The following is a 23,496-nucleotide window of genomic DNA, read 5'->3' as shown; positions in this document are numbered from 1 at the left end:
TTTCAATACCTTTAGGTAAATGCTAAGTAGCACTTTTGCTGGATCTCATGGTAAGAGTAAGTTTAGTTTTATAAGAAACCATTAAACAGTCTTCCAAGTGGCTGGACCATTTTGCATTCCCACCAGCCATGAATGAGAGTTCCTGTTGCTCCACATCCTCACCAGCACTTAGTGTCATCGGTGTTTTGGATTTTGGCCTTTCAAATAGGTGCATAGTGGTATCTTGTTTTAGTTTGCATTTCCCTGATGACATATCCTGTGGAGAACCTTTTCATATGCTTATTTTCCACCTGCATATCTTCTTTGGCAAGGTGTCTGCTGAGGTCTTTGGGCCACTTTAAAATCAGGTTTGTGTTCTTATTGCTGGGTTTTAAGAGTTCTTTGTATATTTTGGATAACAGTCCTTTATCAGGCAATGTCTTTTGCAAATATTTTCTTTGGATCTCTGGCTTGTCTTTTTATTCTCTTGGCAGTATCTTTGGCAGAGCAGAGAATTTTAATTTTAATGAAGTCCAGCTTATTAATTCTTTCATGGATTGTGCCTTTGGTGTTGTATCTAAAAAGTCATTGCCAAACCCAAGGTCATCTAGATTTTATCCTATGGTATCTTTTAGGAGTTTTCTTGTTTTGTGTTATATTTAGGTCTGTGATCCATTTTGAGTTAATTTTTGTGAAGTGTGTAAGATCTGTGTCTAAATTCATTTTTTACACATGTAGCTTTCCAGTTGTTCCAGTACTATTTGTTGAAAGGATGCTTTTCTCCATTGTGTATCTTTTGTTCTTTTGTCAAAGATGACTTGACTATATTTATGTGGCTCTATTTCTGAGTCCTTCTATTCTGTCCCATTGATCTATTTGGTTATTCTTTCACCAGTACCACACTGTCTTGGTTGGCTACTACAGCTTTATAGTAAGTCTTAAAGTCCAGTAGTGTCAGTCCCCCAACTTTGTTCTTCTCCTTCAATATTGTTAGTGATTTGAGTTAGACCTCAAATCTTTTGCCTCTCCATATAAACTTTAGAATCAATTTGTCAATATCCACAAAATAATTTGCTGAAATTTTGATTGGGATTGCATTGAATCTGTAGATCAAGTTGGGAAGAACTGGCATCTTGGCAATATTGAGTCTTCCTTTCCATGAACATGGACTATCTCTCCAGAGTATAATTTTAAAAAACCAATTGACCATTATTTCTTGATTGCTTATTATATACTAGTCATTGAGTGTGCTTACCTGCTTGATCTTAATTAATCCTCACAGCAATCTATGGGATAAGGAGTCATGTCTCCATTTTACACAAAGAAGCTGAGGCTCAGAGAGGCCGAGCACTTTTCTAAGAGTACACAGCTAGGAAGTGTTAGAGCTAGGATTTGAACCCAGGTCTGCATCCAGAATTAGACGCTGTCTCATTTGTTTTTGGAAATTTGCAGGGCACATACTGCTATGCAATGTTATGCCTGGAGTGACAGCCACATTCCATCTCTTTTGAGTGCCTACACCATGACCTGCAAATATCTGCATTATCAGATTTGGTTTTTGTTGTTTTTGTCCTCTAACTCCCAAAGACCTTGGTCCTCATTCCCAAACCAGACCAGAAGGCAGAGACTAAGTTTCTTTTGGCTGATCCATTCTTGCAACTCAACATGATTGGGTGAGCTGGTAATTGTTTCTGCAGCCAAATGAATGTGACTTTCAGTTATTTATTTGGGGCATTTATTTCAGAGATGCTAGCCCTGTTCAATTCAACATTCTCAGAGCCAGTTTGGTAGTGCTGCTGCTAATTGATAAATTAAACTTCCAGCGGGCAGATGTGTTAAAGATTAGAACCAATGGCTGAGGCTGATTTTTGGAGGCCTGCTATTAAACTGCCTCTGTCTGCAATGCTAATGAGATTCTAAATCTTTCTACCTGGTCAACATTAGTAATTTGGATTCATGGTGGAAGGGGCAAGAAACTACCTATTGCAGTCATTTAAGGAGCCTATGAAGATTTCTTGCCCATCCTTTTCCATTTGCTGGGTGGTATGTAAGATTCCAACATTAGAGATTCATTCTTTGGGCTACGTAAATTTTTTGTTCTATCCATTAGGATAATGCACTTGGATCCCTGTCATACTTTAAGGGGCATGAGTTGGATTCTTTCCAGAAAGGGGGAGTAGAGCAATTGAGAGGATTGGAAGACTGCAAGATTCTGGAGAAAGAGGGGGAAATTCCAACATGTCAAACTTCAGAGATAAGCAAGCTTTGGGAATGCCATTTGATGAGGAAAGTGTGGACTCTTCTGCCTACTTGATGGGGGAGGGGGACATTTGGAAATGTGTGGGGTATTTTTGCCTTTCACAAGACTAGGGGTGCTACTGACCCCCAGTGGGCATATGCCAGCGGTGCTAAACAGCCCACTATGCATAGGACGGACTCGAACAGCAATAACTGTCCCAACAAAAATGCCAACAATGTTACCATTGATAACTCTGGAGAATGTCAAGGTAGGAGTAATAAATGTGTCCCTTCCAGAGCAGTGATTAGCAAACCTGGATGAACCCCCACAGACTTGCTGAATGAAAATCGAGGGAGAAGGAGGGCCCAGGAATCAGAATTTTTACAACATTTTGCAGGTGGTTCTGACTTGCAGCCAGTTTGTTTACTGTCTAGACTGGGATTGGGACATCCTGGAGGACCATTCTTTGTCTTCTGGTAAAAAGGAGGCCAGCGTTTGTTGTAGAAACTTCATGGTTAACATACACAAGGAGGATTATCACAGGTCCCTATGACAAGTGGGGCAATCTGGGATCTACAGTCAGAAGCATGACAAACATTCTCTACTGAAGTATAGAACACACAGAAAACCACACAGCTCATAGGTGCACAGCTCAATGAAAACTCACAAAATGCATGAAATTTACAAAGTGAACACGCCTGTATAATTACCACCCAGATCAAGACGCTTCCAGGAGGCACCCGCCTTGTGCCAGTTACTCTTCTACCCTCAAGGATGACTGGTACTTTGACTTCTAACAGCATAGATTCATTTTGCCCATCCTGAACTCTACACAGCAGAAATTATACACCATGTTCTATTGTACGTCCGGCTTCTTTGCTACAAAATCACGTGGGTGAGATTCATCCGTGCGCTTGTGTGTAGCGTCCACTCTCACTGATTGCATCTCCATGTGCAAATGTGGCACAGTGTATTTATCTATTCTGCTATTGATAGAAATTTGAGAAGTTTCCAATTTTTTACTAGTATGAATATGACACTATTCCCATTCTGGGGCGTGTCTTTTAGTGGATATATGTCTTTATTCTTCCTGCATATGTACCCAGGAGTGTCAGTGCTGGGTCACAGGGTATTCAAATGTTCAGCATTGGAAGAAATGGCCAAACAATTTTCTGGAGTGTTGGTACCAAATTCCCTCCACCCAACAGAGTCAAAAGTAGTTTCAGATCCATGTCAGTGACCTGGACACGGTTTAAAATGTCTTTCAGCCTCAGTGCTATCATTTGTAAAATGGGGCTTCTGTGAAGACTTGTAGAAGCTTTACCTTAGTAAGAATTTAATCAGTGAGAAGTTACTGTTTTCTGAAAAGCTCTGGGTCTTTAGAAACCTCTGCCAGTAACGCTTATGCTTTGAAATGCAACTGCCCTCTCGGAAAGTCCATCATAACAAGTTACTTAAATTCACTTTGCACAGTGCAGCCTTCTACAACTGGCTGTTTGCATCCAGGCACACGGGATTACTTCTTGATTCATATTAACTGTCATTTGTCTTTGAGATATGAAACATCAAGTACAAAAATCATTCGTATTTATTGAGAATCCAACACATTTCGTTTCCTTGCAACTCTGATTGCTCTTGGATTAATTGTTTCGTCCGTACCTTGACAAGTTAGAAAATCTCGAAAGTGCTATAGGCAACCCGTAAAAGTCTGACCCACAGGCACAGAATGGGGAACGTAGGTAAAGACACACCATCTTTTCTAGTATGTTTCAAATGAACTCAAATACTGATGGGGAAGGGCATTAACTAGGATTCAACTAGCTAAGTCTTGAAAAAATATTTGCCTTCTTCAGCCTCCTCCCCTTCCTCTCTCTCACCCCTACTTTCCAGTCTGTATATTGCTTTGTGAAAATTCACTGGTTTCTTGGTACATCAGCTTTGGAAGACAGTTTAGTGATATCTTACAAACCTGAAGATATGCTACCCTGTGACCCAAAAAGTTCATGCTTAGAGCTATTCCTACAGCAATGCACACTTATAGACACCAAGATGATTAGAGGCAGAAATGTTTAAGAGCCTCAGGTAGAAACAACTTAGATGTCCATCAACAAGATAATGGATAAGCAAACTGTGGCATACTCTTCCAGTGAAATACTCCACTCAGTGAAACTGAGTCAGTCACAGCTGCATATGACAACAGAAGATGAAAGACACAATGTTGAACCAAAGAAACCAGATCTCGTAGAATACAAACTGATGATTATATTCATATAAAATCCAAAAAGATGTATTGTTTAGAAACGCACAATAAAGTAGTAAAAGTGTAAAGAATAGCAAGGTTATTAATACCATAAGGTCAGGATGTGATTATTGCTGGGGGAAATGGGAGTAAGTGTGTTTCTGGGAGGGGCCAGCAGTATTCCATTTCCAGCTCTGGACTTGAGTGTTAGTTTCGTAGGTGCTAGTTTCACAGGAAATTTTTAAACTGTACATTTATGCTCTGGGCATTTTTCTGTGTGTTTTCAATTTCACAAGATAAAAAGGGAAATGGGAAATAAACTGTAGTGGCTCTGGGAGAGAAGTGAACATCATGCAACATATATATAGCTCCATCCAGCCAACTAGGACCTGGTTAGTTACCTGCTCCTGGAAGTTAAGGTTTGCCACCTCTGGGTTCTTTCCGAAGATGTGCTCAATTTTTCATTCCAGCTTGCAGGACCTCTGTGATTTGAAACTTTTACAGAAGTACCACCAAACCAGTCTCCCAGTTTTTAAAATTTGTCTTTTGCTAAACAGACCAAATTTGTGTAGAGGACTAATTGCACCTCTAGACGCGAATCTCCTTTTTCTTATCTTTAAGTTTCTTCCTTTCTTCCTCCCTTCTTCTTGCAAGATGCTGGGAGCGTCCGGCTGTCTGCAACCGAAATGGAACCCGTTGGAAAACAAGGTTTCCTCCCCAGGGAGGAGGAATCTGTCGTCCCAACTCCCCCCCCCCCCTCCCCGCCTCCCGACCATCCGGCTCTCCCCTCTCTCCCCCACAAAACTCCGCTGAGCCAGGTCTCCTCGCGCCTCCGCGATTGGTTGCGGGCCATCATGTGTCGACACTTTGGGTGGGTCTTTCTCCCGTTAAACTCATCAATCGCTCCTCTTTGGAGCTCCGCTGGCCAGTGGTTCAGACCTTTGCGCCCGTTTGCCCCATCCATCCTCTTTCCCCTCAACCCTCCACACCAGTCTTATTTTAGCAAAACCTAGAGAAGAAGGAGGAGGAGGCATCTGGGGCGCGGGGAGGGGGGCGGGCAGGGGACGCTAGGCATTGCAGCATCCGGGAGCAGCTATTGAGTGGCTAAGCGAACGGCGCATACCTCTCTCTCTTCCTCTCCACCCCCCCCCCCCCCGTTGGGAATTTTCAGGATTTCATTGCTGCAATTTAACCCCAAGATGATGCACGGTTGAGCGAAACCCTGCGCGCACACACGCACTCATACTCCTTCGTGAGCAGAAGAGGCAGCCGCTGGTGATTCAGGGAGGAAAAAAAAAATCACCGGGACCCTGCGGCTTCAAGACTCCTTAAGAGCCCCTCGGAGCGTTTCCCTCCCCCCTCCCCTCTTTCCTTTCCCGTTAATACTCTTAATTTTAATTTAATTTAATTTTTTGACTACAGATCTTTCAGCATTTTTAAGGTCTAGGAAGTCAAGCAAAACAGAAAGGGGGATTTTTTATTCTGGGGGCTGCCTTTTCCCCCAGCAAAGACCTGGTTTTTATTTTTATTTTTTTAATAAAAAAATTTTTTAATGGGCCGAGCGCACTCCTTTTGCAAGATGCCAGCCTGACCCGGACCTCGGAGGAATTTGAAGCTTCCACTGCGTCCCGGGGGGGCGTCCTTTGCAAACCGTTCGAGTCTTAAAGGGGGTGTGCGTTTTTTTTTTTTTAACTGCCTTTTTTTCCCCCCGGAGTGGGTGGACTGGGGATTGCCTGGATTCCTTCCTCGGTTATTTTTTGCCTCGCTTCCCTCTCCCCTCCCCCCGGCCCCGGCCCCCGCGCCCCGCCCCCGCACCCTCCTCCAGCCCCTCCTTCTCCGGGGTCAGCCAGGAAGATGTCCCGAGCTGCTATCCCCGGCTGGGGCCGGGCAGCCGCCTTGTGAGCCCCTGACCCGAGGCGCTGAGCCGCCGCCGCCCGATGGGCTGGGCCGTGGAGCGTCTCCGCAGTCGCAGCTCCAGCCGCCGTCTTCACAGCCCCGGCAGCATCAGCATCGGCATCGGCGGCGGCGGCGGCGTCTTCCGCATCGTTCGCCGCAGCGTAACCCCGAGCCCTTTGCTCTTTGCAGAATGGCCCGCTTCGGAGACGAGATGCCGGCCCGCTACGGGGGAGGAGGCTCCGGGGCAGCCGCCGGGGTGGTCGTGGGCGCCGGAGGCGGGCGAGGAGCCGGGGGCAGCCGGCAGGGCGGGCAGCCCGGGGCGCAAAGGATGTACAAGCAGTCAATGGCGCAGAGAGCGCGGACCATGGCCCTCTACAACCCCATCCCCGTCCGACAGAACTGCCTCACGGTCAACCGGTCTCTATTCCTCTTCAGCGAGGACAACGTGGTGAGAAAATACGCCAAAAAGATCACCGAATGGCCATATCCTTTGCCCGAACCCTGGCAGCTGCGCCTCCCCCTCCTCCCTCCGCTTTCCCCTCTTCCAGGCTGGGAGAGAGACCCGGGGGTTGATGGGAGGTGGGGGGGGGTCTTCCAGGGGCTGGGAGAGGGGGCACCGGGGAGGAGTGTGGAGATTCTCTCCACCCCGAGCTGGGTTGAGCTACTGTGGAGACTTGGGGCAGGGGATTGAGGGGGGAGTGGATTTCTCTTAAGGACCCATTTCAGAGTGAGGGCCTGGCCCTGGGGTCGTGCAGGGCCCTTGGTGAGGGCTTGAGAGCCAGTTCCGGATGGGTCAGAGTTCTCCCGAATGAGCGTGGACCGGGCCTGGGCCTGGGCGCTCTGGCTGGGACAAGGGAAGCACGGGGGGCCGTGGCTGGGTCTCCTAAGCCGCCCCTCACCAGAATCCACGGTTGCCTCCAAGAGCTAGAGCCCAGCCCCAGCTCTCAGGCCTCTCCACCCTTGCTTCCCCGATATGGTGGCCAGCACTCTCAGGGCGGGCGCCTAGGGGTTCCCAGGGCCAGGAGCCAGTGGAAGAGCATGTGGCCTTCACACTGGGGGGCCAGCATGGGCCAGAATTAATAGCCTGGTGTGGGCCGCTGGCTGAGAAGGACTGGGGGGCACTTACTCTCCCCCAAGTCTGCAGATTTCATTTCCTTCCACCACTGATTGGGGACCTCATCATCTCTGGGGCTGTAGAAAGCACCTGCTTTGCCCCATCTGGGGCCCTGTCCTGGAAGACCTGATGGGCTACTTTTATAGGAAAGACAGGGCAAGAGAAGATGAGGTGCTGGGTCCTGCCTAGGGTGCCGTGTCTGGCCTTGGGTTGGAATCTGCTTCTTCCACCCTAGAGACCCGGGAGGGGACACCAGGAGACTCAACATCCAGGTGGACATCTCAGGCAGGTAAACGCCTTTCTATTTTCTTTTAAAATTCAAGATCCAGAGGAAGAAGGTGAAGACCACATTTTCCTCTGCTGAGATGCTCTCAAAATGCAGATCCCCTTGTGTTTCTTTAAATTCGTGCCTGCTTGAAATAAACCTTGAGGAGGGCTTAACATCTGTTGAGATGTAGGCAGGCAAGGATGGGTAATTAGTTGGGCTTTCTAGCAGTTATCTAAGCATGACCCAGATTCCAAGTGGGGGGACGCACCCTGCTCCCCAAGCTGACTGGCCACCGTGCCTGCCCAAATGTGCCGCTCAACTCGGTTCCAACTGGCTGCCCTCAGTGTGAAAACGAACAGGGCTGGATGAGCCCCTGGGGTTCACTGATGAGCCCCCATCCTTTTTGTGTATGGTTTCGACTGTTATGTACTCAACAGGGCTGAACCCTGGGTGGTCCTGGGGTTGCTTATTTGAGAAACATGTTGGCTGGTGGATTCACTTTTAGGCGAGGGCTCAGAACTGAGCAGGATTTTGGCTTCTGGGTGCTGAAATTGGAACACAGGGCTCTGAGGTTTTGGAGTGTGTGTGTGAACAGTACCTGGAGGGTGGTGAAAATGAAGAGGGTCAGCGGCTGTCTTTTTGGAGGGGCCTACACCTAACCATGGGGTCATTTTGCATCGTGCCCAAGGCAGGAGCCGGGGCTTTGCCTCCTGAGTTTCAACCTTGTGAAAGTCGATTGAAATGCTCAAGGGGTCTTGTAATCACTCTGCCTGTCTCCCCACAGTCCTGGTTGGGGGAGAGGGGGACACGGAGAATGGCCAAGCGTCAACGTGTGCATGATCAGATAACTCAAGGGTGTCCAGGAAGGATTCACTGGGCTGACAAGTTTCCGTGTTGAAAATGGCTTTAGATCGCCTGCTGGAGCCTGGATTTGGAGTCTTCTAAGAGGAAGGGAAGAAGGAGGGAGTCCTAATGTTGTGTCCTCAGCTCACCTAGGTCCAGCCTGAATCCTGCAGATCAGAGGGCTGTTGGGGAAGGAGGGGACTGCAGCAGCCCCTTGGAAAGAGGACTTTTGGGAGAAGGATGCAGCGGAACTCGGAGCATTCTTCGGCACTTGAGAGATTTTTCTTTGGCTTTCTTGCTCTTGGTAGCTCTGTGATGAGTTTGTGCATCTTGCTCTTTGCAGAAACAGTTTTTGTTCTCTCTTTGGCCTGAGGCAGCAAACACATTATACAGCTCCATTCTCAAAGGGGAAGCTGTCCATCCCCCAATCTGTCACCAAGCAGAGTCACCCAGGACTGAGCTTTCTCTGGGGGTTGGGGGGAGATGAGAGGGGCGGGGACAAGGAGATGGTGGGGGCTGGATAAAGGCTTTTGGGCCAGTGCAAAGAGATGATGGACTGTGTATCGACACCAAGGAGTCAGGATACCAGGGCAGAACATGGACTTCAGTATCCAAATCCTTCTGCCATTTAAAAAAAAATGTGTTTAAGTACTTATTCAGAACTTTTCTCCCCCTAAACTTTTAAAATAAAGTCTGATAAATATATACACAGGGAAGTATGAAAGTTGAGTCCAGCTTAGTAAGTGGACACGACCATGCAACTGTCACCCTGATCAAGGAAGAGAATGTGACCAGCTCCCTAGAAACTCCCGCCCCGGTCCCCTGCCAGTCACTCCCCCTGACAAGGGTTACTGCTACCCTGACTTCCCACCCCACAGTTTCATTTTTCCTCCCTCTGAGTCTCCTGTAAATGGAGTCACAGGCTGTGTTCCTTTCTGCTTCTTCTTGTGCTCAGCAGTATGCCTGAGAGATTCATCCATGTCCTGGCCGGTGTTCTTTGCTTGTCCCTTCTCATTGCTGTGTGGCATTTTATTGTGTGACTCTGCCACAACGTACTTATCCGTTCAACAGGAGGGCCATGGGAGTAATTTCCAGATTGTGCTGTTAGGAACGTACTTGTACATGTCTTTGGTTGAACTTTGTGGGGAGGCATTCCTCCAGAGTTTACACCCAGGAGTGGAATTGTCAGCGCCATTCTTTGATGTGTGTGTAGCAGGCCATGTATTTGGAAACAGCATATACTAAGGGCTGCAGGTGAGTGGGGAAAGCGGGTTGCTCCACTGTCATATGGAGGAGGAGTGAGGGGATGTTCCATGAACTTGGCTGTGTGCTCCCAGAACTGAAGAGCATTACTTCCAAATACAAATTCCAGCCTAGTATGCTGGTGGAGGGGGCAACCTTGCGTTCCTCATGCTCCGGGCACCTGGCCACTGTGATTCCTTCCCCTCTGCACCTGACTCCCCTCGGCAGCTCAGGCTTGAAGCCAGCAGCAAGAAATTAAGGATTCTCATTAGTTTTATGTTGCTCTTCCTAAATAAGAAAACCCAAGTGGAAATCTTTGATGTTTAGATTTACGTGGCTGCTTTTGGACTCTTGGAGCACTCCAGGCAGCAAGCTGTCTGGACCACACACCTTGGTTCTGTGTGCTTGTTGATTGGAAGTCTGATTTAAATATGGCTGTGACGGGCTCTGATGATGGCTTCTAAAGAGCTCAAACCTGTCAGCTCACTAAGGCGCATCTGTCAACCTTCCGAGAGCCCCCACTTAAAGCCGCTTGCTCCTTCTGACGTGCTTACCAGGCGCCAATGTGCATGTCATCTTCCCCCAGTCCTGCTGATGCCAGCAGATCTTCCACGGAGCCTGGTGTAGGAATTTGGGCCATTGCTAGAGCCACCGACTCAGGTCTGTGTGTCATCATGTTCCTTCTCCTGACGCACATGCAGGAGTCCAGGTTTTCATCCCTGTTTTTGGGAATCTCGACAGGAAGCCCAGAGTCCCATGACATCACGTAACCTATGGATGCTGGCTGATTGGCGCTCACCCAGTTACAGTGGCTGTCGTTAAATCAGAAACTCTTTAAAGAAGAGCATGCTGCATGGGAATCGGAGGGAGCCTTGGGAGAAGTTGGAGCATCTTAACAGACTTTTGGCCCGTCCTGAAAAGTAGATTGTGCTAGAAGGTACTACCCCAGAGGACAGGATGGAATGACTGTATGATCCTCCTACCAGATCAGCGTGGCAGGTGTTTCCAGAAGGGCAGAATTCCGGGAAGTGAGGGTTAGTGTGGCTTTTTCCCTTGGGATTTTTTTTTTCCTATAAAGATGCTGTTCCTCCTCCACACTCCCCAAATCTCAAAAACCTCTGAAAACCGAAAGATCGGCTCACTGAGGGTTTAAAAATCTACCTTGAACTGATCCAAATTTACAATCTTAATTTACCATCTTAATTTATCCCAGTCGATTTCCATTTTGGTGCATGTTGCTGAAGAAGTGTTAGATATGCTTGGTGATGGGGGGCTGCTCCAGTCCCTCCGCTGGGAGTGTTGTGTATACATTGCAGTGCTTTCCAGACTTTCGTGAGTGTGAGGCTCTCCTTGCTGAAATGCTGATTCTGGTCCAGCAGGCTTGGGGCTGGGGCTGGGGCTGGGGCTGGAGTTTTGCTTTTCCAACAAGCCTGTAGGGATGCCCCGTGCTGCTAGTCCATGAGTTACACTTGGAGCGTCCAGGTCACATCATAGATGCACCCTGTTACCTTTTTTCTGTTTCTTTTTCTCAAAACTTGGGTTTATTGAGGTACAAATTACCTACCGCAAAATTCACCCTTTTAAGCGTACAGTTCTCAGAGTTCTGACAGATGCGTGTGGTCACGTAACCAGCACCAAAATCAAAATATGGAACAGTTCCACCCCTGCCCAATCTCCCCTAATGCCCCTTGGAGTCAGCACCCCACTACCCAAGCCTCTTGCAAGTTCTGATCTGTTCTGCATCCTCATAGTTTGGCCTTTTCTAGGTCGTATAAATAGAACAAGACAGTAGGTAGCCTTTGGATTCTGGCTTCTTTCCTGCAGCCTTTGAGATCCGTTCGTGTTGTTGTGTGTCTCAGTAGCTCATTCTTTTGAGTGCAGAGTAGTATTCCATGGGATGGTCCAGAATCTGCTCATCTGTTCCCCAGGTGAAGGACATTTGGGGTGTTTCCAGGTTAGGCGATTATGAATGGAGCTGCTATAAACATCTTTGGAGGAGTTTTAGTGGGAACAGACATTTTATTTCTCCTGGGTAAATAAATACTCAGGCGTAGAATGGCTGAATTACATGGTAAGCGTGTGTTTAACTTTGTAAGAGACCACCAAACTGTTTTCCAAAGTGGTTGTGCCAGTTTATGCTCCCATCCTTGTCATCCCTTTAAAAGTACCGAGTTCAAAGCTCTGAAGCATGTCTGGCCTCGAGGATTTTAGCATAAAGGATGGTGGATGGGTGGCGAGCAGTGAAAATGGTAGTGTTAAGTGCCGGTCAGAGAAACGAGAAAGGGAGAGGATGTCGTTTGTAGCTATGCGCCTGCACTGGTTTGAATTCTAGCAAGGGAGGGGGGTCTCCAGTGTGGGAGGAGGGGGTCTCTGGTGTGAGATGCATTGCTTCTGCCACTCAGCAGTAAAAAGTCAAGCTCTGAGGCCATGAGACCCATGCCTGTAACCCTGTGTACCATGGCAACCCCACCACACCTGCACAAAGTTCCCACTCCATCAATGTTTGTCCAATGAGTGAAAAAAGCCTCACTTCACCCATTTGCCATATCATGTCGATCTGATTCACCTAGGTACTGGTGGTTGAGGTTTTCAGTGGGTTTTAGGTGTGTGTGTGGGCGGGGGACAGGCAGGGTGTGTGTGCATGAGGTTGCAGATCAAAGAAGATCTCTGAAATTTTAATGCTTGAGAAACTGGGGAGTGGTGGCCCCTTGAGAGTGAAGTCATCCTTCAGGGGCTCAGAGGGAGGATGTCTGTTGGGTATTTAGGGCTTATAGACAACCGCTCCCCTGTTGCTCCCCCAAGCACAGACGTGCACCCCTTCAACAGTGGAAGGCACCACCAGAAAGATGGGTTCAATCCGTAGATGGTCAGGGCCCCAGAGCAACACAGTTAATACATTTCTGGGAATGCTCACTCAGCATCTCGGAGGAATCCAAGGGGTGCCTTGAATACAACAGAGAGTTAAGGGAAGGCACTCCAAACCTGCGGTCAGCCAGGCCTGGGTTCAAGATGGCTCACTAGCCAGACCGCCTTGGGCATCAGAGCCTCAGTTTCCTCACGTACTGAATGAGAATATTACTTCTGATAGCGTGTTCCTCGGAGGACTCTTAAGGCAGTCACATGGGGTCATGCACCGTAAGTGCTCAGCATGGTGTCCGGCATGGAGAATGTTCCAAAATCCAGGAATCATAATGTGAGAGAGTACTTTTTTCTCTTTCTGTTCTTTTTGGGCAGCTTTGGCAAGAAACGAGGCTCTCTGGGTAGGAGTGGAAACAAAGGGGCTCCCTCTGTGACTGGCCAATTTGGATTTATGAGTCTGAGTGTGGCACTCTTGAAAGCAACCCATTTGCTTTCTGCATTCTCTCTGGAAGCTTTCAGGGGGAAGAGTTTATGTCCACTTGACCCAGTTTTCTGTTCCCTTCGGTCTAAGAGAAAATTGTCTTCCTCTCCCTTGATCCCTCCCCCTGTGGGTGACAAGGTGAGGGGTTTTGAAAGGATATAATTAGCTTCCCTGCTCCCCCCTCCCCCATCTCCTTCATCTGAGCCAAAGGGTCCAGCCCAGGATGGAGACCGCAGGCCTAGGACAGTTGCCGTAACTGCCCTGGAACCCCGCCCAGCTTTTGGGTGAGAATGCGTCCTCTGCTTCCTCCAATTCCTGTCTTTCTTGTTTATACCCTCTCTCTCACTTCCTGAGAGAGTAGAGAAGGCAAGGAATATTCCAGGAGTGGAAACCAGGTGGGTGGGGCTCAGTCTTTATCTGGGTAGGGTGACAGATGTCCCAGTTTGCCTGGGCATGTCCTGGTTTTAACATCTTGGGAAACCCAGTAGTTCTGGGCAAACAAGGACGTTGGTCACCCTACTGGTGAGTTCTTTTTTTTCTTCTTTTAATGGAGGTACTGGGGATTGAACCCAGGACCTCGTGCATGCTAAGCATGTGCTCTACCTCTGAGCTATACCCTCCCCACTACTGGTGAGTTCTTAACACCCCAGAGAGGATGGGAGCAAGAGATGATGCCAGTGCCCAGGAAAGGAGAAGATAGGGAGCTTTTTCCCTCCGAAAAGCTGAGACTTTCTATTGGAATGAATTGTGCTTTTGGAAGCCGCTTATTTAAGGCAGCTAATGCAAGAGAGATATCCCGGCTCTGAAGCGCGAAATTCCAGAGTTAAATACGGATCAAGTTTTGTCGTCTCTCTTGGGTCAGATACAGCTTTATCTTCTTTTCAGCCTGGGAACATTCCTGGGTCTTCCTTTAAGGTGTTCGTTGCTCAGGTTGGACCTGGAACTTGGAGTTAGCAGCCCCTCCTCTCAATAACACTATTTAAGGGGCCCGCCCCCCTCCCTGGAGCAATGAGGGAAACTCAGTTTCGTCGCCCACCTGCCAGCAAATAATATTCACGCTGTGGAGTTCTGTTCTCATTTTAGGTCTGTGTGTAAAATGTTACATAACTTTAAACTAATTTTTAAAGTATTTTTATACAAGCTACGTACTTTAATACAGTCCCCAACCCTGCCTTTTCTTCCTGCCCCTTCCCCACTTCACTCCCCCCAAAGGCAGCCACTCTTTCAGATTGTGCCATGTCCTTTCTTTCTTTCTTTCCTTCTTTCTTTCCTTCTTTCTTTCCTTCTTTCCTTCCTTCTTTCCTTCCTTCTTTCCTTCCTTCCTTCCTTTTCTTTCCTTTCTTTCCTTCCTTTCTTTCTTTCCTTCCTTTCTTTCTTTCTTTCTTTCTTTCTTTCTTTCTTTCTTTCTTTCTTTCTTTCTTTCTTTCTTTCTTTCTTTCTTTCTTCTTTCTTTCTTTCTCTCTCTCTCTCTCTCTCTCCCTTCCTTCCTTCCTTCCTTCCTTCCTTCCTTCCTTCCTTCCTTCCTTCCTTCCTTTCTTTTTCTTTCTTCCTTTCATCCTTTCTTCCTTTCTTTCCTTTTCTCACATCCATGTATATGCCTTAACTCTATATATTGAACTTTTGTGGTTTCTGAGCTTTTTAGCCTTCTGGAGCTGGCACTTGCTTTTTGCACGCAACTGTATGTTTCTAAGATTCATCTCTCTCATGGAGTATAGCTGTAGGTCATTTCATTTCTCTGCATAATATTGTATTCTGTGATGATACGACAGTTTCTCCATTTTCCTGGGTGATGGATATTTGGGATGTTTCCAAGGTTTTTTCTTTTTTTCCCGCTATCATGAACAGTGCTGCAGGACTGAATAAATAATTTTTGAATGAATGAATTCAAGGTGTTAATTTTAGTCTGTGTACTTGGGAATGTCGCTTCGGCTAGAATCAGCTGAGATTCATCAGCATTTATGGAACACCAGCCATCTGACAGGCACTGGCTAAGCCATTTCACAGCCTACTCATCATTTTCTCGCAGGGCTGGGTCAGCCAGACAGCCCCTGTTCTTGCTTGCCTTCTGAAAGTCAACCTGTGGTTTAAACATTGGCAACTGATACAATAGTAGAGAAGCAGCAGGGCTGAGTTAGGAGCAGGGACTGTAGAGCCAGGTGGCTGGGGTTCAAATCTCAAAGCTGTGTGACCTTGTGCAAGTCATTTAAGTGTTCTCTGCCTCCTTTTCCCGGTTTGTCCAGTGGGGATTCTAATAGCACCTATCTTGGAAGATTAAAGTAAGTAATACATGTTACACTTCGAAAGTAGTGCCTGGAACTGAGTAAATACCGTATGCGTTTATACATGGATAGATGGGTCGATGGATCAGTGGATTGATGGATGGATCAATGAATGGGAAGAAAGAAGAAGGATGGACTTATCTGGGTGGCCTCTCCATATACCCTTATATAACATCCACCCATCCATCCATCTATTCATCCACTCATCTACCCACCCATCCATCACAATAGTGTGATGCATATTAGGTGCTACATAGTATTAATTACTATTCTGCCTTTTCTTGCCAAGGCTTTCAGCTGCCTTGGTCTCTTATTCTTTGGCATCTCTCTTGTTAACCCATCCTCCTGGGTGAGCAACTTTACCACCATTGCTCCAATGTATGATCCAAGGGGAAAACCATCACAGGATCATGTTGATTGTCAATACTAGAATTCCATGATTCCAAGGCCCAGGCAAAATTTTCCCCATCTCAGCAGTCCTTGTCATGTGCCTAATCAAATTCCTCTCCCATTCCCTACACTGCACTGCCAGACTCTCTCCAATGCCAGACTCTCTCCAGACTGCCCACAGCTTCCCCTTCTCCTCTTCCCCCTACTTTCTAGCCTTGCTCTTAGAGCATCATCTTTGAAGACATCAAAGACTTCAAGCCAATGAGAATCGACCAGCTTCTGTGCAGGTCTTACAAGGACTTGGAGCAGCTGGATCTTGCACAAATTGGAATAGTTAAAAATGTTTATGGATTTGAATTGTTTTTGGAAAAGTGGTTAGAATGTAAAATTTTAACAGTTTGGCCTGTTCCTAATCACAATGGAGTCTTTAAGTTAAGGATCATAGATGAATGTTTGTGGTTTAGCGGGGAGAAGTATCTCATGCAGTTAGTCTTGGATGAGTGGATGGATGAATGGCTTGATCTCTGGATGGTTGGACAGATGGATGAATAGGTGGATAGGCTAGATGGGATGATGGAAGGCAGGATGGATGGATGAGAGAAAGAAAAGATGAGTGATATTGGGTGGATGGGAGATTTTAAGTGGGGGGATGATTTGGTTGTTGGGTGACTAGGTGGGTGGTGGGCAAGTGGATGGATGATGAAAGAAAGAAAGGATGAGTTGGTGAAGTTATGAGTGTTTAAGTAGGTGGCAGATGCCTGGACTGGACCTAAGAGTAAGAAGATGGATGGATGGATGGAAGGGTGGATGCTAGATATAAGAATATATGGAAGGGCAGGTGTCCATGTGTAGGTCTCTCTGGTATTTGGTGTTCTTATTGGCTTGGGAGTGACTTGAGTCCCTCCACTAACCACCCTCAGCGTCAAGTGAATCTTGCATGCTTTGTGAAAATCAGTACGGTGGTATGCTAATGTCTTACCTTTCTAATTAGAAAGCTCTTTGAGGGTAAGGGACAGTGATTTACCTTCCTTGCACCCTCCAACAGTTCCTGCACTGTATCATGAGTGTTTGTTAATTAAGTAGTGATGAGGAAAATAAACAGTGTTGTTGACAAAGGCTATTAAAATTCTGGAAACACTCTGGTTTTGTTTAGTTCAGCACTGGGACTAAAAGTGGAATTCCTTAGATATTGCTTCATTGGTAAATAGTGGTGGGCTAGTGGAATAGCTCTCTTCCAAGTAGGTTGAGTAAATGTTCCAGATGCTTGCTCACTGGCTGGAGATGGCAGATTGGAGATGTACCAGGGTTCTCCAAGGCCCTTCATAATCTGATTCCTGTTTTGTCTTTGGTCTCATTTCTTCCATTTGCTACCCCTTCCACTCTGTCTCAGCCTCACTGGTCCTTTTTGCCGGTACCTAACCTTTTTGCACCTGTGGCATCTGTGCTGGCTCTTCCCTCTGCCCGCATCATTTTTCCCCCAGGTCTGCCCATGACTGAATCCTTCTCTTCATCTAGGTCTCAGCCCAAAAGTCACCTCCTCTAAGAGGCCTAGCCTCTTCATTTATTGAACACAAATGAAGTACAAAAGAGAACATATAATATATGTGTACTCTCCTATCCAGAGAGGATCTCTGGTGACATTTTAATGTATTTCATTCCAGACAGTTTTATGGATATAAGCTTTTGTGAATACATTTCCATGCCACTGGATATCCTTGGACAACATCAAGGCTACCATGTATAGTTGCACAGAGTGCACACTCACAAGGGTATCATATCTCATATCACAGGCAAAATAGAGCTGTAGATTTATTATTTCAGCTTCCCAGGTAGTGGAAGCTTAAGTATCTTGTTCTAGCAAAATGAAGATATTATGACAGTTTTTCGACAGATGGACCTAACAACTTGGAAAAGGGGCGTCTTATTTAAATTCACACAGTGGTGCTGTATGGATTGGCAGCAACATCAGAAAAGACTGTTGTTAATAGCTGCTGATATTCTGCTTTATGGATATGTCATGCTTTGTGTAACTATCCCCAATTGTTTGTGTGTTTTGCTTATAAGCAACAATGCAGGGGACATCTTTGTACATAAGTCTCTATCCAGGGTGCTAATTATTTTCAGGCTAAAATTCTGGCCTAGATGTGGCACTCAAGTCCTAAAACTTAACTCTGTAAGAGATTTTGAGACCAGGTGACTCGAAATTTAGGAAGTAGAAGAGAAGGAGATGGGAAAACAGTTGATTGGTTTGGAATTTTTCTTAGGCTGCATGTAAACCAGTGCTTTTGAACTTTTTGCCCTCCAAGGGACTTTCAGCAATGTCTAGGGACATTTTTGGTTGCCAGTAACACAGAGGATGGGATGCCACTGGCATGCAGCAGGTAGAAGCCAGGGATGTTGCTGAGGCATCCTGAAATGCACGGAGCAGCTCCTTCACCCCTCCCCCAGTAAAGAGTTTTCCAACCCAAGATGTCAGTATTGCTGAGACTGAGAAAAGCTGATGTAAAAGATGTCACGGATTCCTTGGAGAGGCGTGGGTGGATTTAGGGTTTTGGGGTTACTTAAATTTAATTTACAGTTTTTCTTCCTAGCTGGGTGTCTAAGCCAGCTTTCTCTGAACTTTAGATCCCACACCATCAGCAACAGGCTTGCTACTGACAGATCCGTTGATGTAAATATAGATGAGTATATAGAAGGAAGTCTCAGCTGGAGTTGGAAAATGTTGGAATGAAAGCTGCTGCGGCCTCCCTTTCTCCCTCCTTCTCCTTCTGTTGCCCAGTTTTAAGTCGTGTCTCACTTTCTTTGGGTTCCTGGCATGGTGAATACTGCTAGTGTGGACCATGGTTCTCTGTTCCCTTGGTCTCCACACCCAGGACTGGCTTTGGGCATGTACAGGACACCCCCTGGGACAGATTAGCTTAGAGATGTGAGGGGGGAGGGGAGTGCATTCATGATGAATTCATTCATTCATCAATGTTTACTGAGCACCTACTATGTGTCAGGCTGGGGGGAGACGGGAGCAGGAAGGTGACAAGGGGAGATTGTATGGACCACAATGAAGACTTTTACTCCAAAGGTAATGGCATCATCACTGCCGTTTTCCCCATGGCACACCTATACCTTTGTTTTCTGTAACAACAGAAAAGGCCCTTTGTGTATACACAATGTTTTCAAGCCTGCTGTTTTTCCTTCAGTACTACCCATACTGCAGCAAGCCCCGCCATGATGATGTCTTTGCACACGTCTGTGACTATTCCCTTAGGACAGATTCCTGGAAGTGGCATAGCTGGGTCATATGTCAGACTCTGGGACCAGGTTGCAAGGAACAGTTAGTCTGCCCTTTCAAATGCCAAGGTCCCCTTTCCTTGATTATGTGGCTTGCCCTTGATCTTACATCTTCACCAATCAGATAAGTGAAAAGTGGAATATCTTTGTAGGTGCAACAGACATTTCTTCAGTTCCTGAAGATGCAGAGCATTTCCCAGATCCTGACGGGCTGACTGTAGTTCCTCCATGGCATCCCTACTTACACCCTTTGCTCTCTTTTCTCTGGGGACATTCTTCACAGATATCTTTTGGGGAGGTTGCGCCAGGTTCTATAGGCACTGAGGGGTTCTGTGACTCTGAATTGGGTTCAAAGCAGGGTAGTGGTTAAGAGGAAGAGCTGTAGAGCCAGGCTACCTGGGTTCAAATCCCGGCTCTGCTTCTTTCCAACTGCATCATCCTGGGCAAGTCACTTTGCCTTTCGGACCTCAGTTTCCTCATCTGTAAAGTGGGTTGAATATGAGTTCCTGCCCCATGGGGTGAAAGCAGCACTTAGAACTGGCACATGGGGGTTGCTGAATTAAGAGTTTGCCCTCATTATTGTTACAGGGCAGGCATCAGCTTCCTCTCTGCCCAATGCAATGGTCTGTGCATTTCTGTGTGCCTCTGTTTGTGCTGAAAACCCTTTCATTTCAAGGTGTGATAGCCATCGCGTGATTTAGAGCAAGCTCTTCAAGTGTTAATGCCAGCCATAGCTCTTTTAACTGACGAAACAGGATCTCCCCATCATCTGCACCCTCTAAAAGCAGCTGGACCATTTTCCACATTCATGATAGGTTTCCTTTCCTTGGCCCCTGTGATTTTTCAGGTCTGAGCGTTCACTGGAACTCTCGTAAGGAGGAAGTGCTGTATCCCAGGAGGACATGGAAACAGACTGCCTTTTCAAGTCAAGATGGTAGCTCCTCTTTATGGAAAGCTTATGAGCCCTCAGACTGTGTGAGCAGCACTTTGACTGACTTAATCTTTCTACCAGTCCCAGGAGCTCAGTGGATTTATTTTTACCCCCATTTTACAGACATTCCACCTGAGGCTTGGAGACTAAAGTCACTGGCCCAGGTCACACAGCTATCAAATGGGGAAAACTCATGGAACAGGTCATGGCACAGCAGGAACAAAGGCCCTGAGGGGCAAATGCTCAGGTTGTGTCTGGGAAAACATCTGTGCCCCAGAGAGGTTGGAGCGCGTGTGGGTGAGAGATGGTACAAAGGAATAGTTGAAGGGACGGAGTTAAGGGACACTGAGGTCAGCCAGGACTAGGTTCCTCTCTGACAGTGATTTTGCCTTTCGGGAAGTTACTCAACTTCAGCAATCCTCAGTTTCTCCATCTGTACAATGGGCAGAATAGTATTTTCCTCCCAGGGCTGCTCTAAGGATGAAATCGATGGTGAATGTAAAACTGCACACTTGGTACAGAGGAGGTGCTCAGCTGGTGGCCACAGCTCTTTGTTTTCTCCTTGGTACGGGCACTGGGACATAGACACAAGCAAACAGACAGACACAAATCAGATAAGTGAAAAGTGGAATATCTTTGTAGGTGTGTCCGTCCTGGCATGGCTAACATTCTAGCTGGGGAGACAGACCAAAGACCAGATAAAAGATACCGTTTACGTATGATGAGTGCTTCTGTGGAGAAGTAAAGCAGGGACAGGAGGTACAACAGGGTGGTGATGATAGAGGATGTTGGTGCTGAGAAGTTGAGCTAGGAGGGGACCCAAGGGGAGGTGCGGAACAGGTGCAGTGAGGCTGGAGGTCTGTTTCATAGGTGACTCTGTCTAGAAGTGAAAGGTGAAGGGAAAAAGTGAGGCTCCCTGAGCAGGTAAGCGATGCTAAGAAAGGAAGGATGGAGAAAACCCAACTCCCTTGCTCCCCACGGTGTCTTCTCATCCTTTGTTGCAGGTCTTGGGTCCCTTAAAGACGCCAGCAAAGGGACCAAGTTCTGGGTCATTTTTAAGACTCTAGGTTATTTACTAACGTATGAGGATATCATTTTTCCCATTTGAGGTCTGGTTCCTTTCTTTCCTTGAGGTTGTCTAGTCCTGTGCTGCCCAATAAGGAAGCCACTAGACACACGTGGCTATTTCCACTGAAAAAAAATTTGTTGAAATTAAATAAAATGAAAAAGTCACTCCCTTAGTTGCACCAGCCACATCTCAGGTGCTCAGCTGCCACAGGTGTTAGTAACCATTGTACTGGACCATCCCATTTGGAATGTTCCATCGTGTTCTGCAGGGCATGCTGCTGCAAAGCCTCCAGTAGCAGCAGCATCTCCCGGGAGCTTGTTGGGAATGCAGAGTCTCATCCCTCACTTCAGACCTGCTCAGTCCCAATATTTATCTCAACAAAATCCCCCAGGTGAGGTTGGGTGTACTTGGAATCACCTGAAAGTTTAAAAAATGCTGAAGCCCTGAACCACCCCCCACAGGTGCTGGTGAGATTAGTCCAGGCTGTCTCTAGACATGGGGACTTCTGAAAACTCCCCCAAGTGATTCTGAAGTCCAGCTACTCCAGCAGAGAGCACTGGGTAGTTAAGAACACTTGGAAGGCAGGTAGACTGGAGTTGGAGCTGTGTGACCCAGGGCAAGCCATTTACCCTCTCTGAGCTGCGAATTCCCTCTCTGTAAAACCAGGGACCTAATAGCACCACCTCCCAGGACTGTGAAGAGTAAATGATGTGATGGTTCAAAGTGCTAAGCGGGGGGCCAGGGTCATGGATAGTAAGGATTTCATACATAAATAAGTATTAATTTAAACAATGAGATCAGCAGCCTTAGAGCTAATAGAATAAAGGAAATTCAACTAACTAAACTTTTTAAAAATATGGGTTTTGGTGTTTTTTTCATTTTTTAAACACTGAGGTAAAAACCACATAACATAAAATGGGCCGTCAACCATTTTAAAGCATAAATTAAGTGGCATTTAGTACATTCACAATGTTGTGCATCTCTGCACCTCTTTCTAGTTCCAAGACGTTAGCATCACCCCAAAAGGAAACCCCATACCCATTAAGCAGTCACTCCCCAGCGTCCCTGCCTTCCCCTGGTTGCTAGTCTGTGTTCTGTCTTTGTGGATTTCACTATGCTGGTTTTAGAGTTTTTTAAATGTCCTGCCCCTGGCATCGTCACCCCTCGGCATCCAAGCGGGACTGGGAGAAGGCCCAGCTCTCTTTCTTTCCAGGTCTGTCCGCCTCTGGCATGAGGGCTGTCCCCACTGGTGTCCCCCTCTGGCACCCTGGGCCTCACCCGTCAGCCACTGTTAATCCCAGCAATAGGCCCCGTGTTCTGCTCTCCTGGGGCCGCTGCAAATGAGAGGTTTCATCTCAGCTGGGTTTCTCCTGGTTAAATATTTAATAAATAAGACCTACAACTTGTGATGCTGGGAGTGTTTGATAGTGAAATTAATGAGGGGGAGAGAGTCGCAGGAAGCCAGCAGGTCCCAGCCTGAGCCTGGCCACGGGTGCCCTGATGGTGCCGACCCAGGCGGGTGCCTGGGCCTCCATGCTGGGCCATGCCACCCTGTGTCCCCTGGCTGTGGCCTCCCTCTTTCTCGAGCATTGTGTCCGCCACAGAGGAGCTACAGGATAAATGTGTTAAAAGAGAGATTGTGTGTGTGTGCGTGTGTGTGTTTAGAGGAGGTGGAGGAGGAAAAGGAGGGAGAGAGAGGTGAGGGAGAAAGAAAAATAGAAAGAGAGAGATGGAAGGGGAAAGAAAAAGATGTAGAGGGAAGGCAAGGAAGACAATGATGAGGTGATGATCGGGGAGGGAGAAAGAGACCCAGAGAAAGATGGAGCGGGAGAGAGACGGAGGGAGAGAGATGGAGGGAGAGAAGAGGGAAAATACAGAAAGAAAAAAGGGGAACAGAAAAAAAAGAGAATATCTTTCTGTGTATCTTTTCTCCTCCTCATTATCCTCGGCAACCTTTTTTTCCCTTTTTCTTCCCTCTGTCTCCTCACTTCTCATTTCCTTACTCACCCCTTTTTGCCAGCCCTGCATCCATTTTCATTTCCTGTGTCCCTGTTATCTTTTAATTTTCTGTCTCAGTGTTTGCCCCTTTTTTGTTTCTTTCATAAAATGTCCCTTGCTGTATGTGTCTTATTTTTTTCTGGTCAGTCTTTAGCTGACTGTGTGTGTGTGTGTGTGTGTGTGTGTGTGTGTGTGTGTGTGTGTATGGGGAAAGGGAGAAAACAAACCTAGAGGAGTGTAGGAACACAGATGAACATTTAAAAAACCATTTTATGATACAAATGAAGTTATTTACAAAACAGAAAGCAAATTTATGGTTACCAAAGGGGAAAGGTGGCGGGGGTGGGGAGATAAATTAGGAGTTTGGGATTAGCAGATACGCGC

At 46.9% G+C, this 23,496-nt stretch overlaps 1 protein-coding gene across 6 annotated transcripts in view; it reads left to right on the top strand.

Annotated features, from left to right (window-relative positions):
* Positions 1-5,544: 5,544 nt before the first annotated feature.
* CACNA1A (calcium voltage-gated channel subunit alpha1 A) overlaps positions 5,545-23,496 on the top strand; it is a 206,576-nt gene continuing 188,624 nt past the window's right edge. For 3 of the 6 annotated variants that reach the window (XM_064479894.1, XM_064479896.1, XM_064479892.1), the window contains exons 1-2: positions 5,545-6,127; positions 6,543-6,836. In XM_064479894.1, coding sequence (XP_064335964.1) covers positions 6,544-6,836 — 293 coding nt within the window. In that variant the 5' untranslated portion in view covers positions 5,545-6,127; position 6,543. Of the gene's footprint in view, positions 6,128-6,308; positions 6,837-23,496 lie in introns of those variants that run through there. The other 3 variants (XM_064479895.1, XM_064479897.1, XM_064479893.1) reach the window with 2 other exon arrangements.

Source organism: Camelus dromedarius, chromosome 27 (assembly GCF_036321535.1).
Source record: "Camelus dromedarius isolate mCamDro1 chromosome 27, mCamDro1.pat, whole genome shotgun sequence".
Classification (NCBI taxonomy): Eukaryota; Metazoa; Chordata; class Mammalia; order Artiodactyla; family Camelidae; genus Camelus; species Camelus dromedarius.
This window is presented reverse-complemented; position numbering and strand designations above follow the sequence as displayed.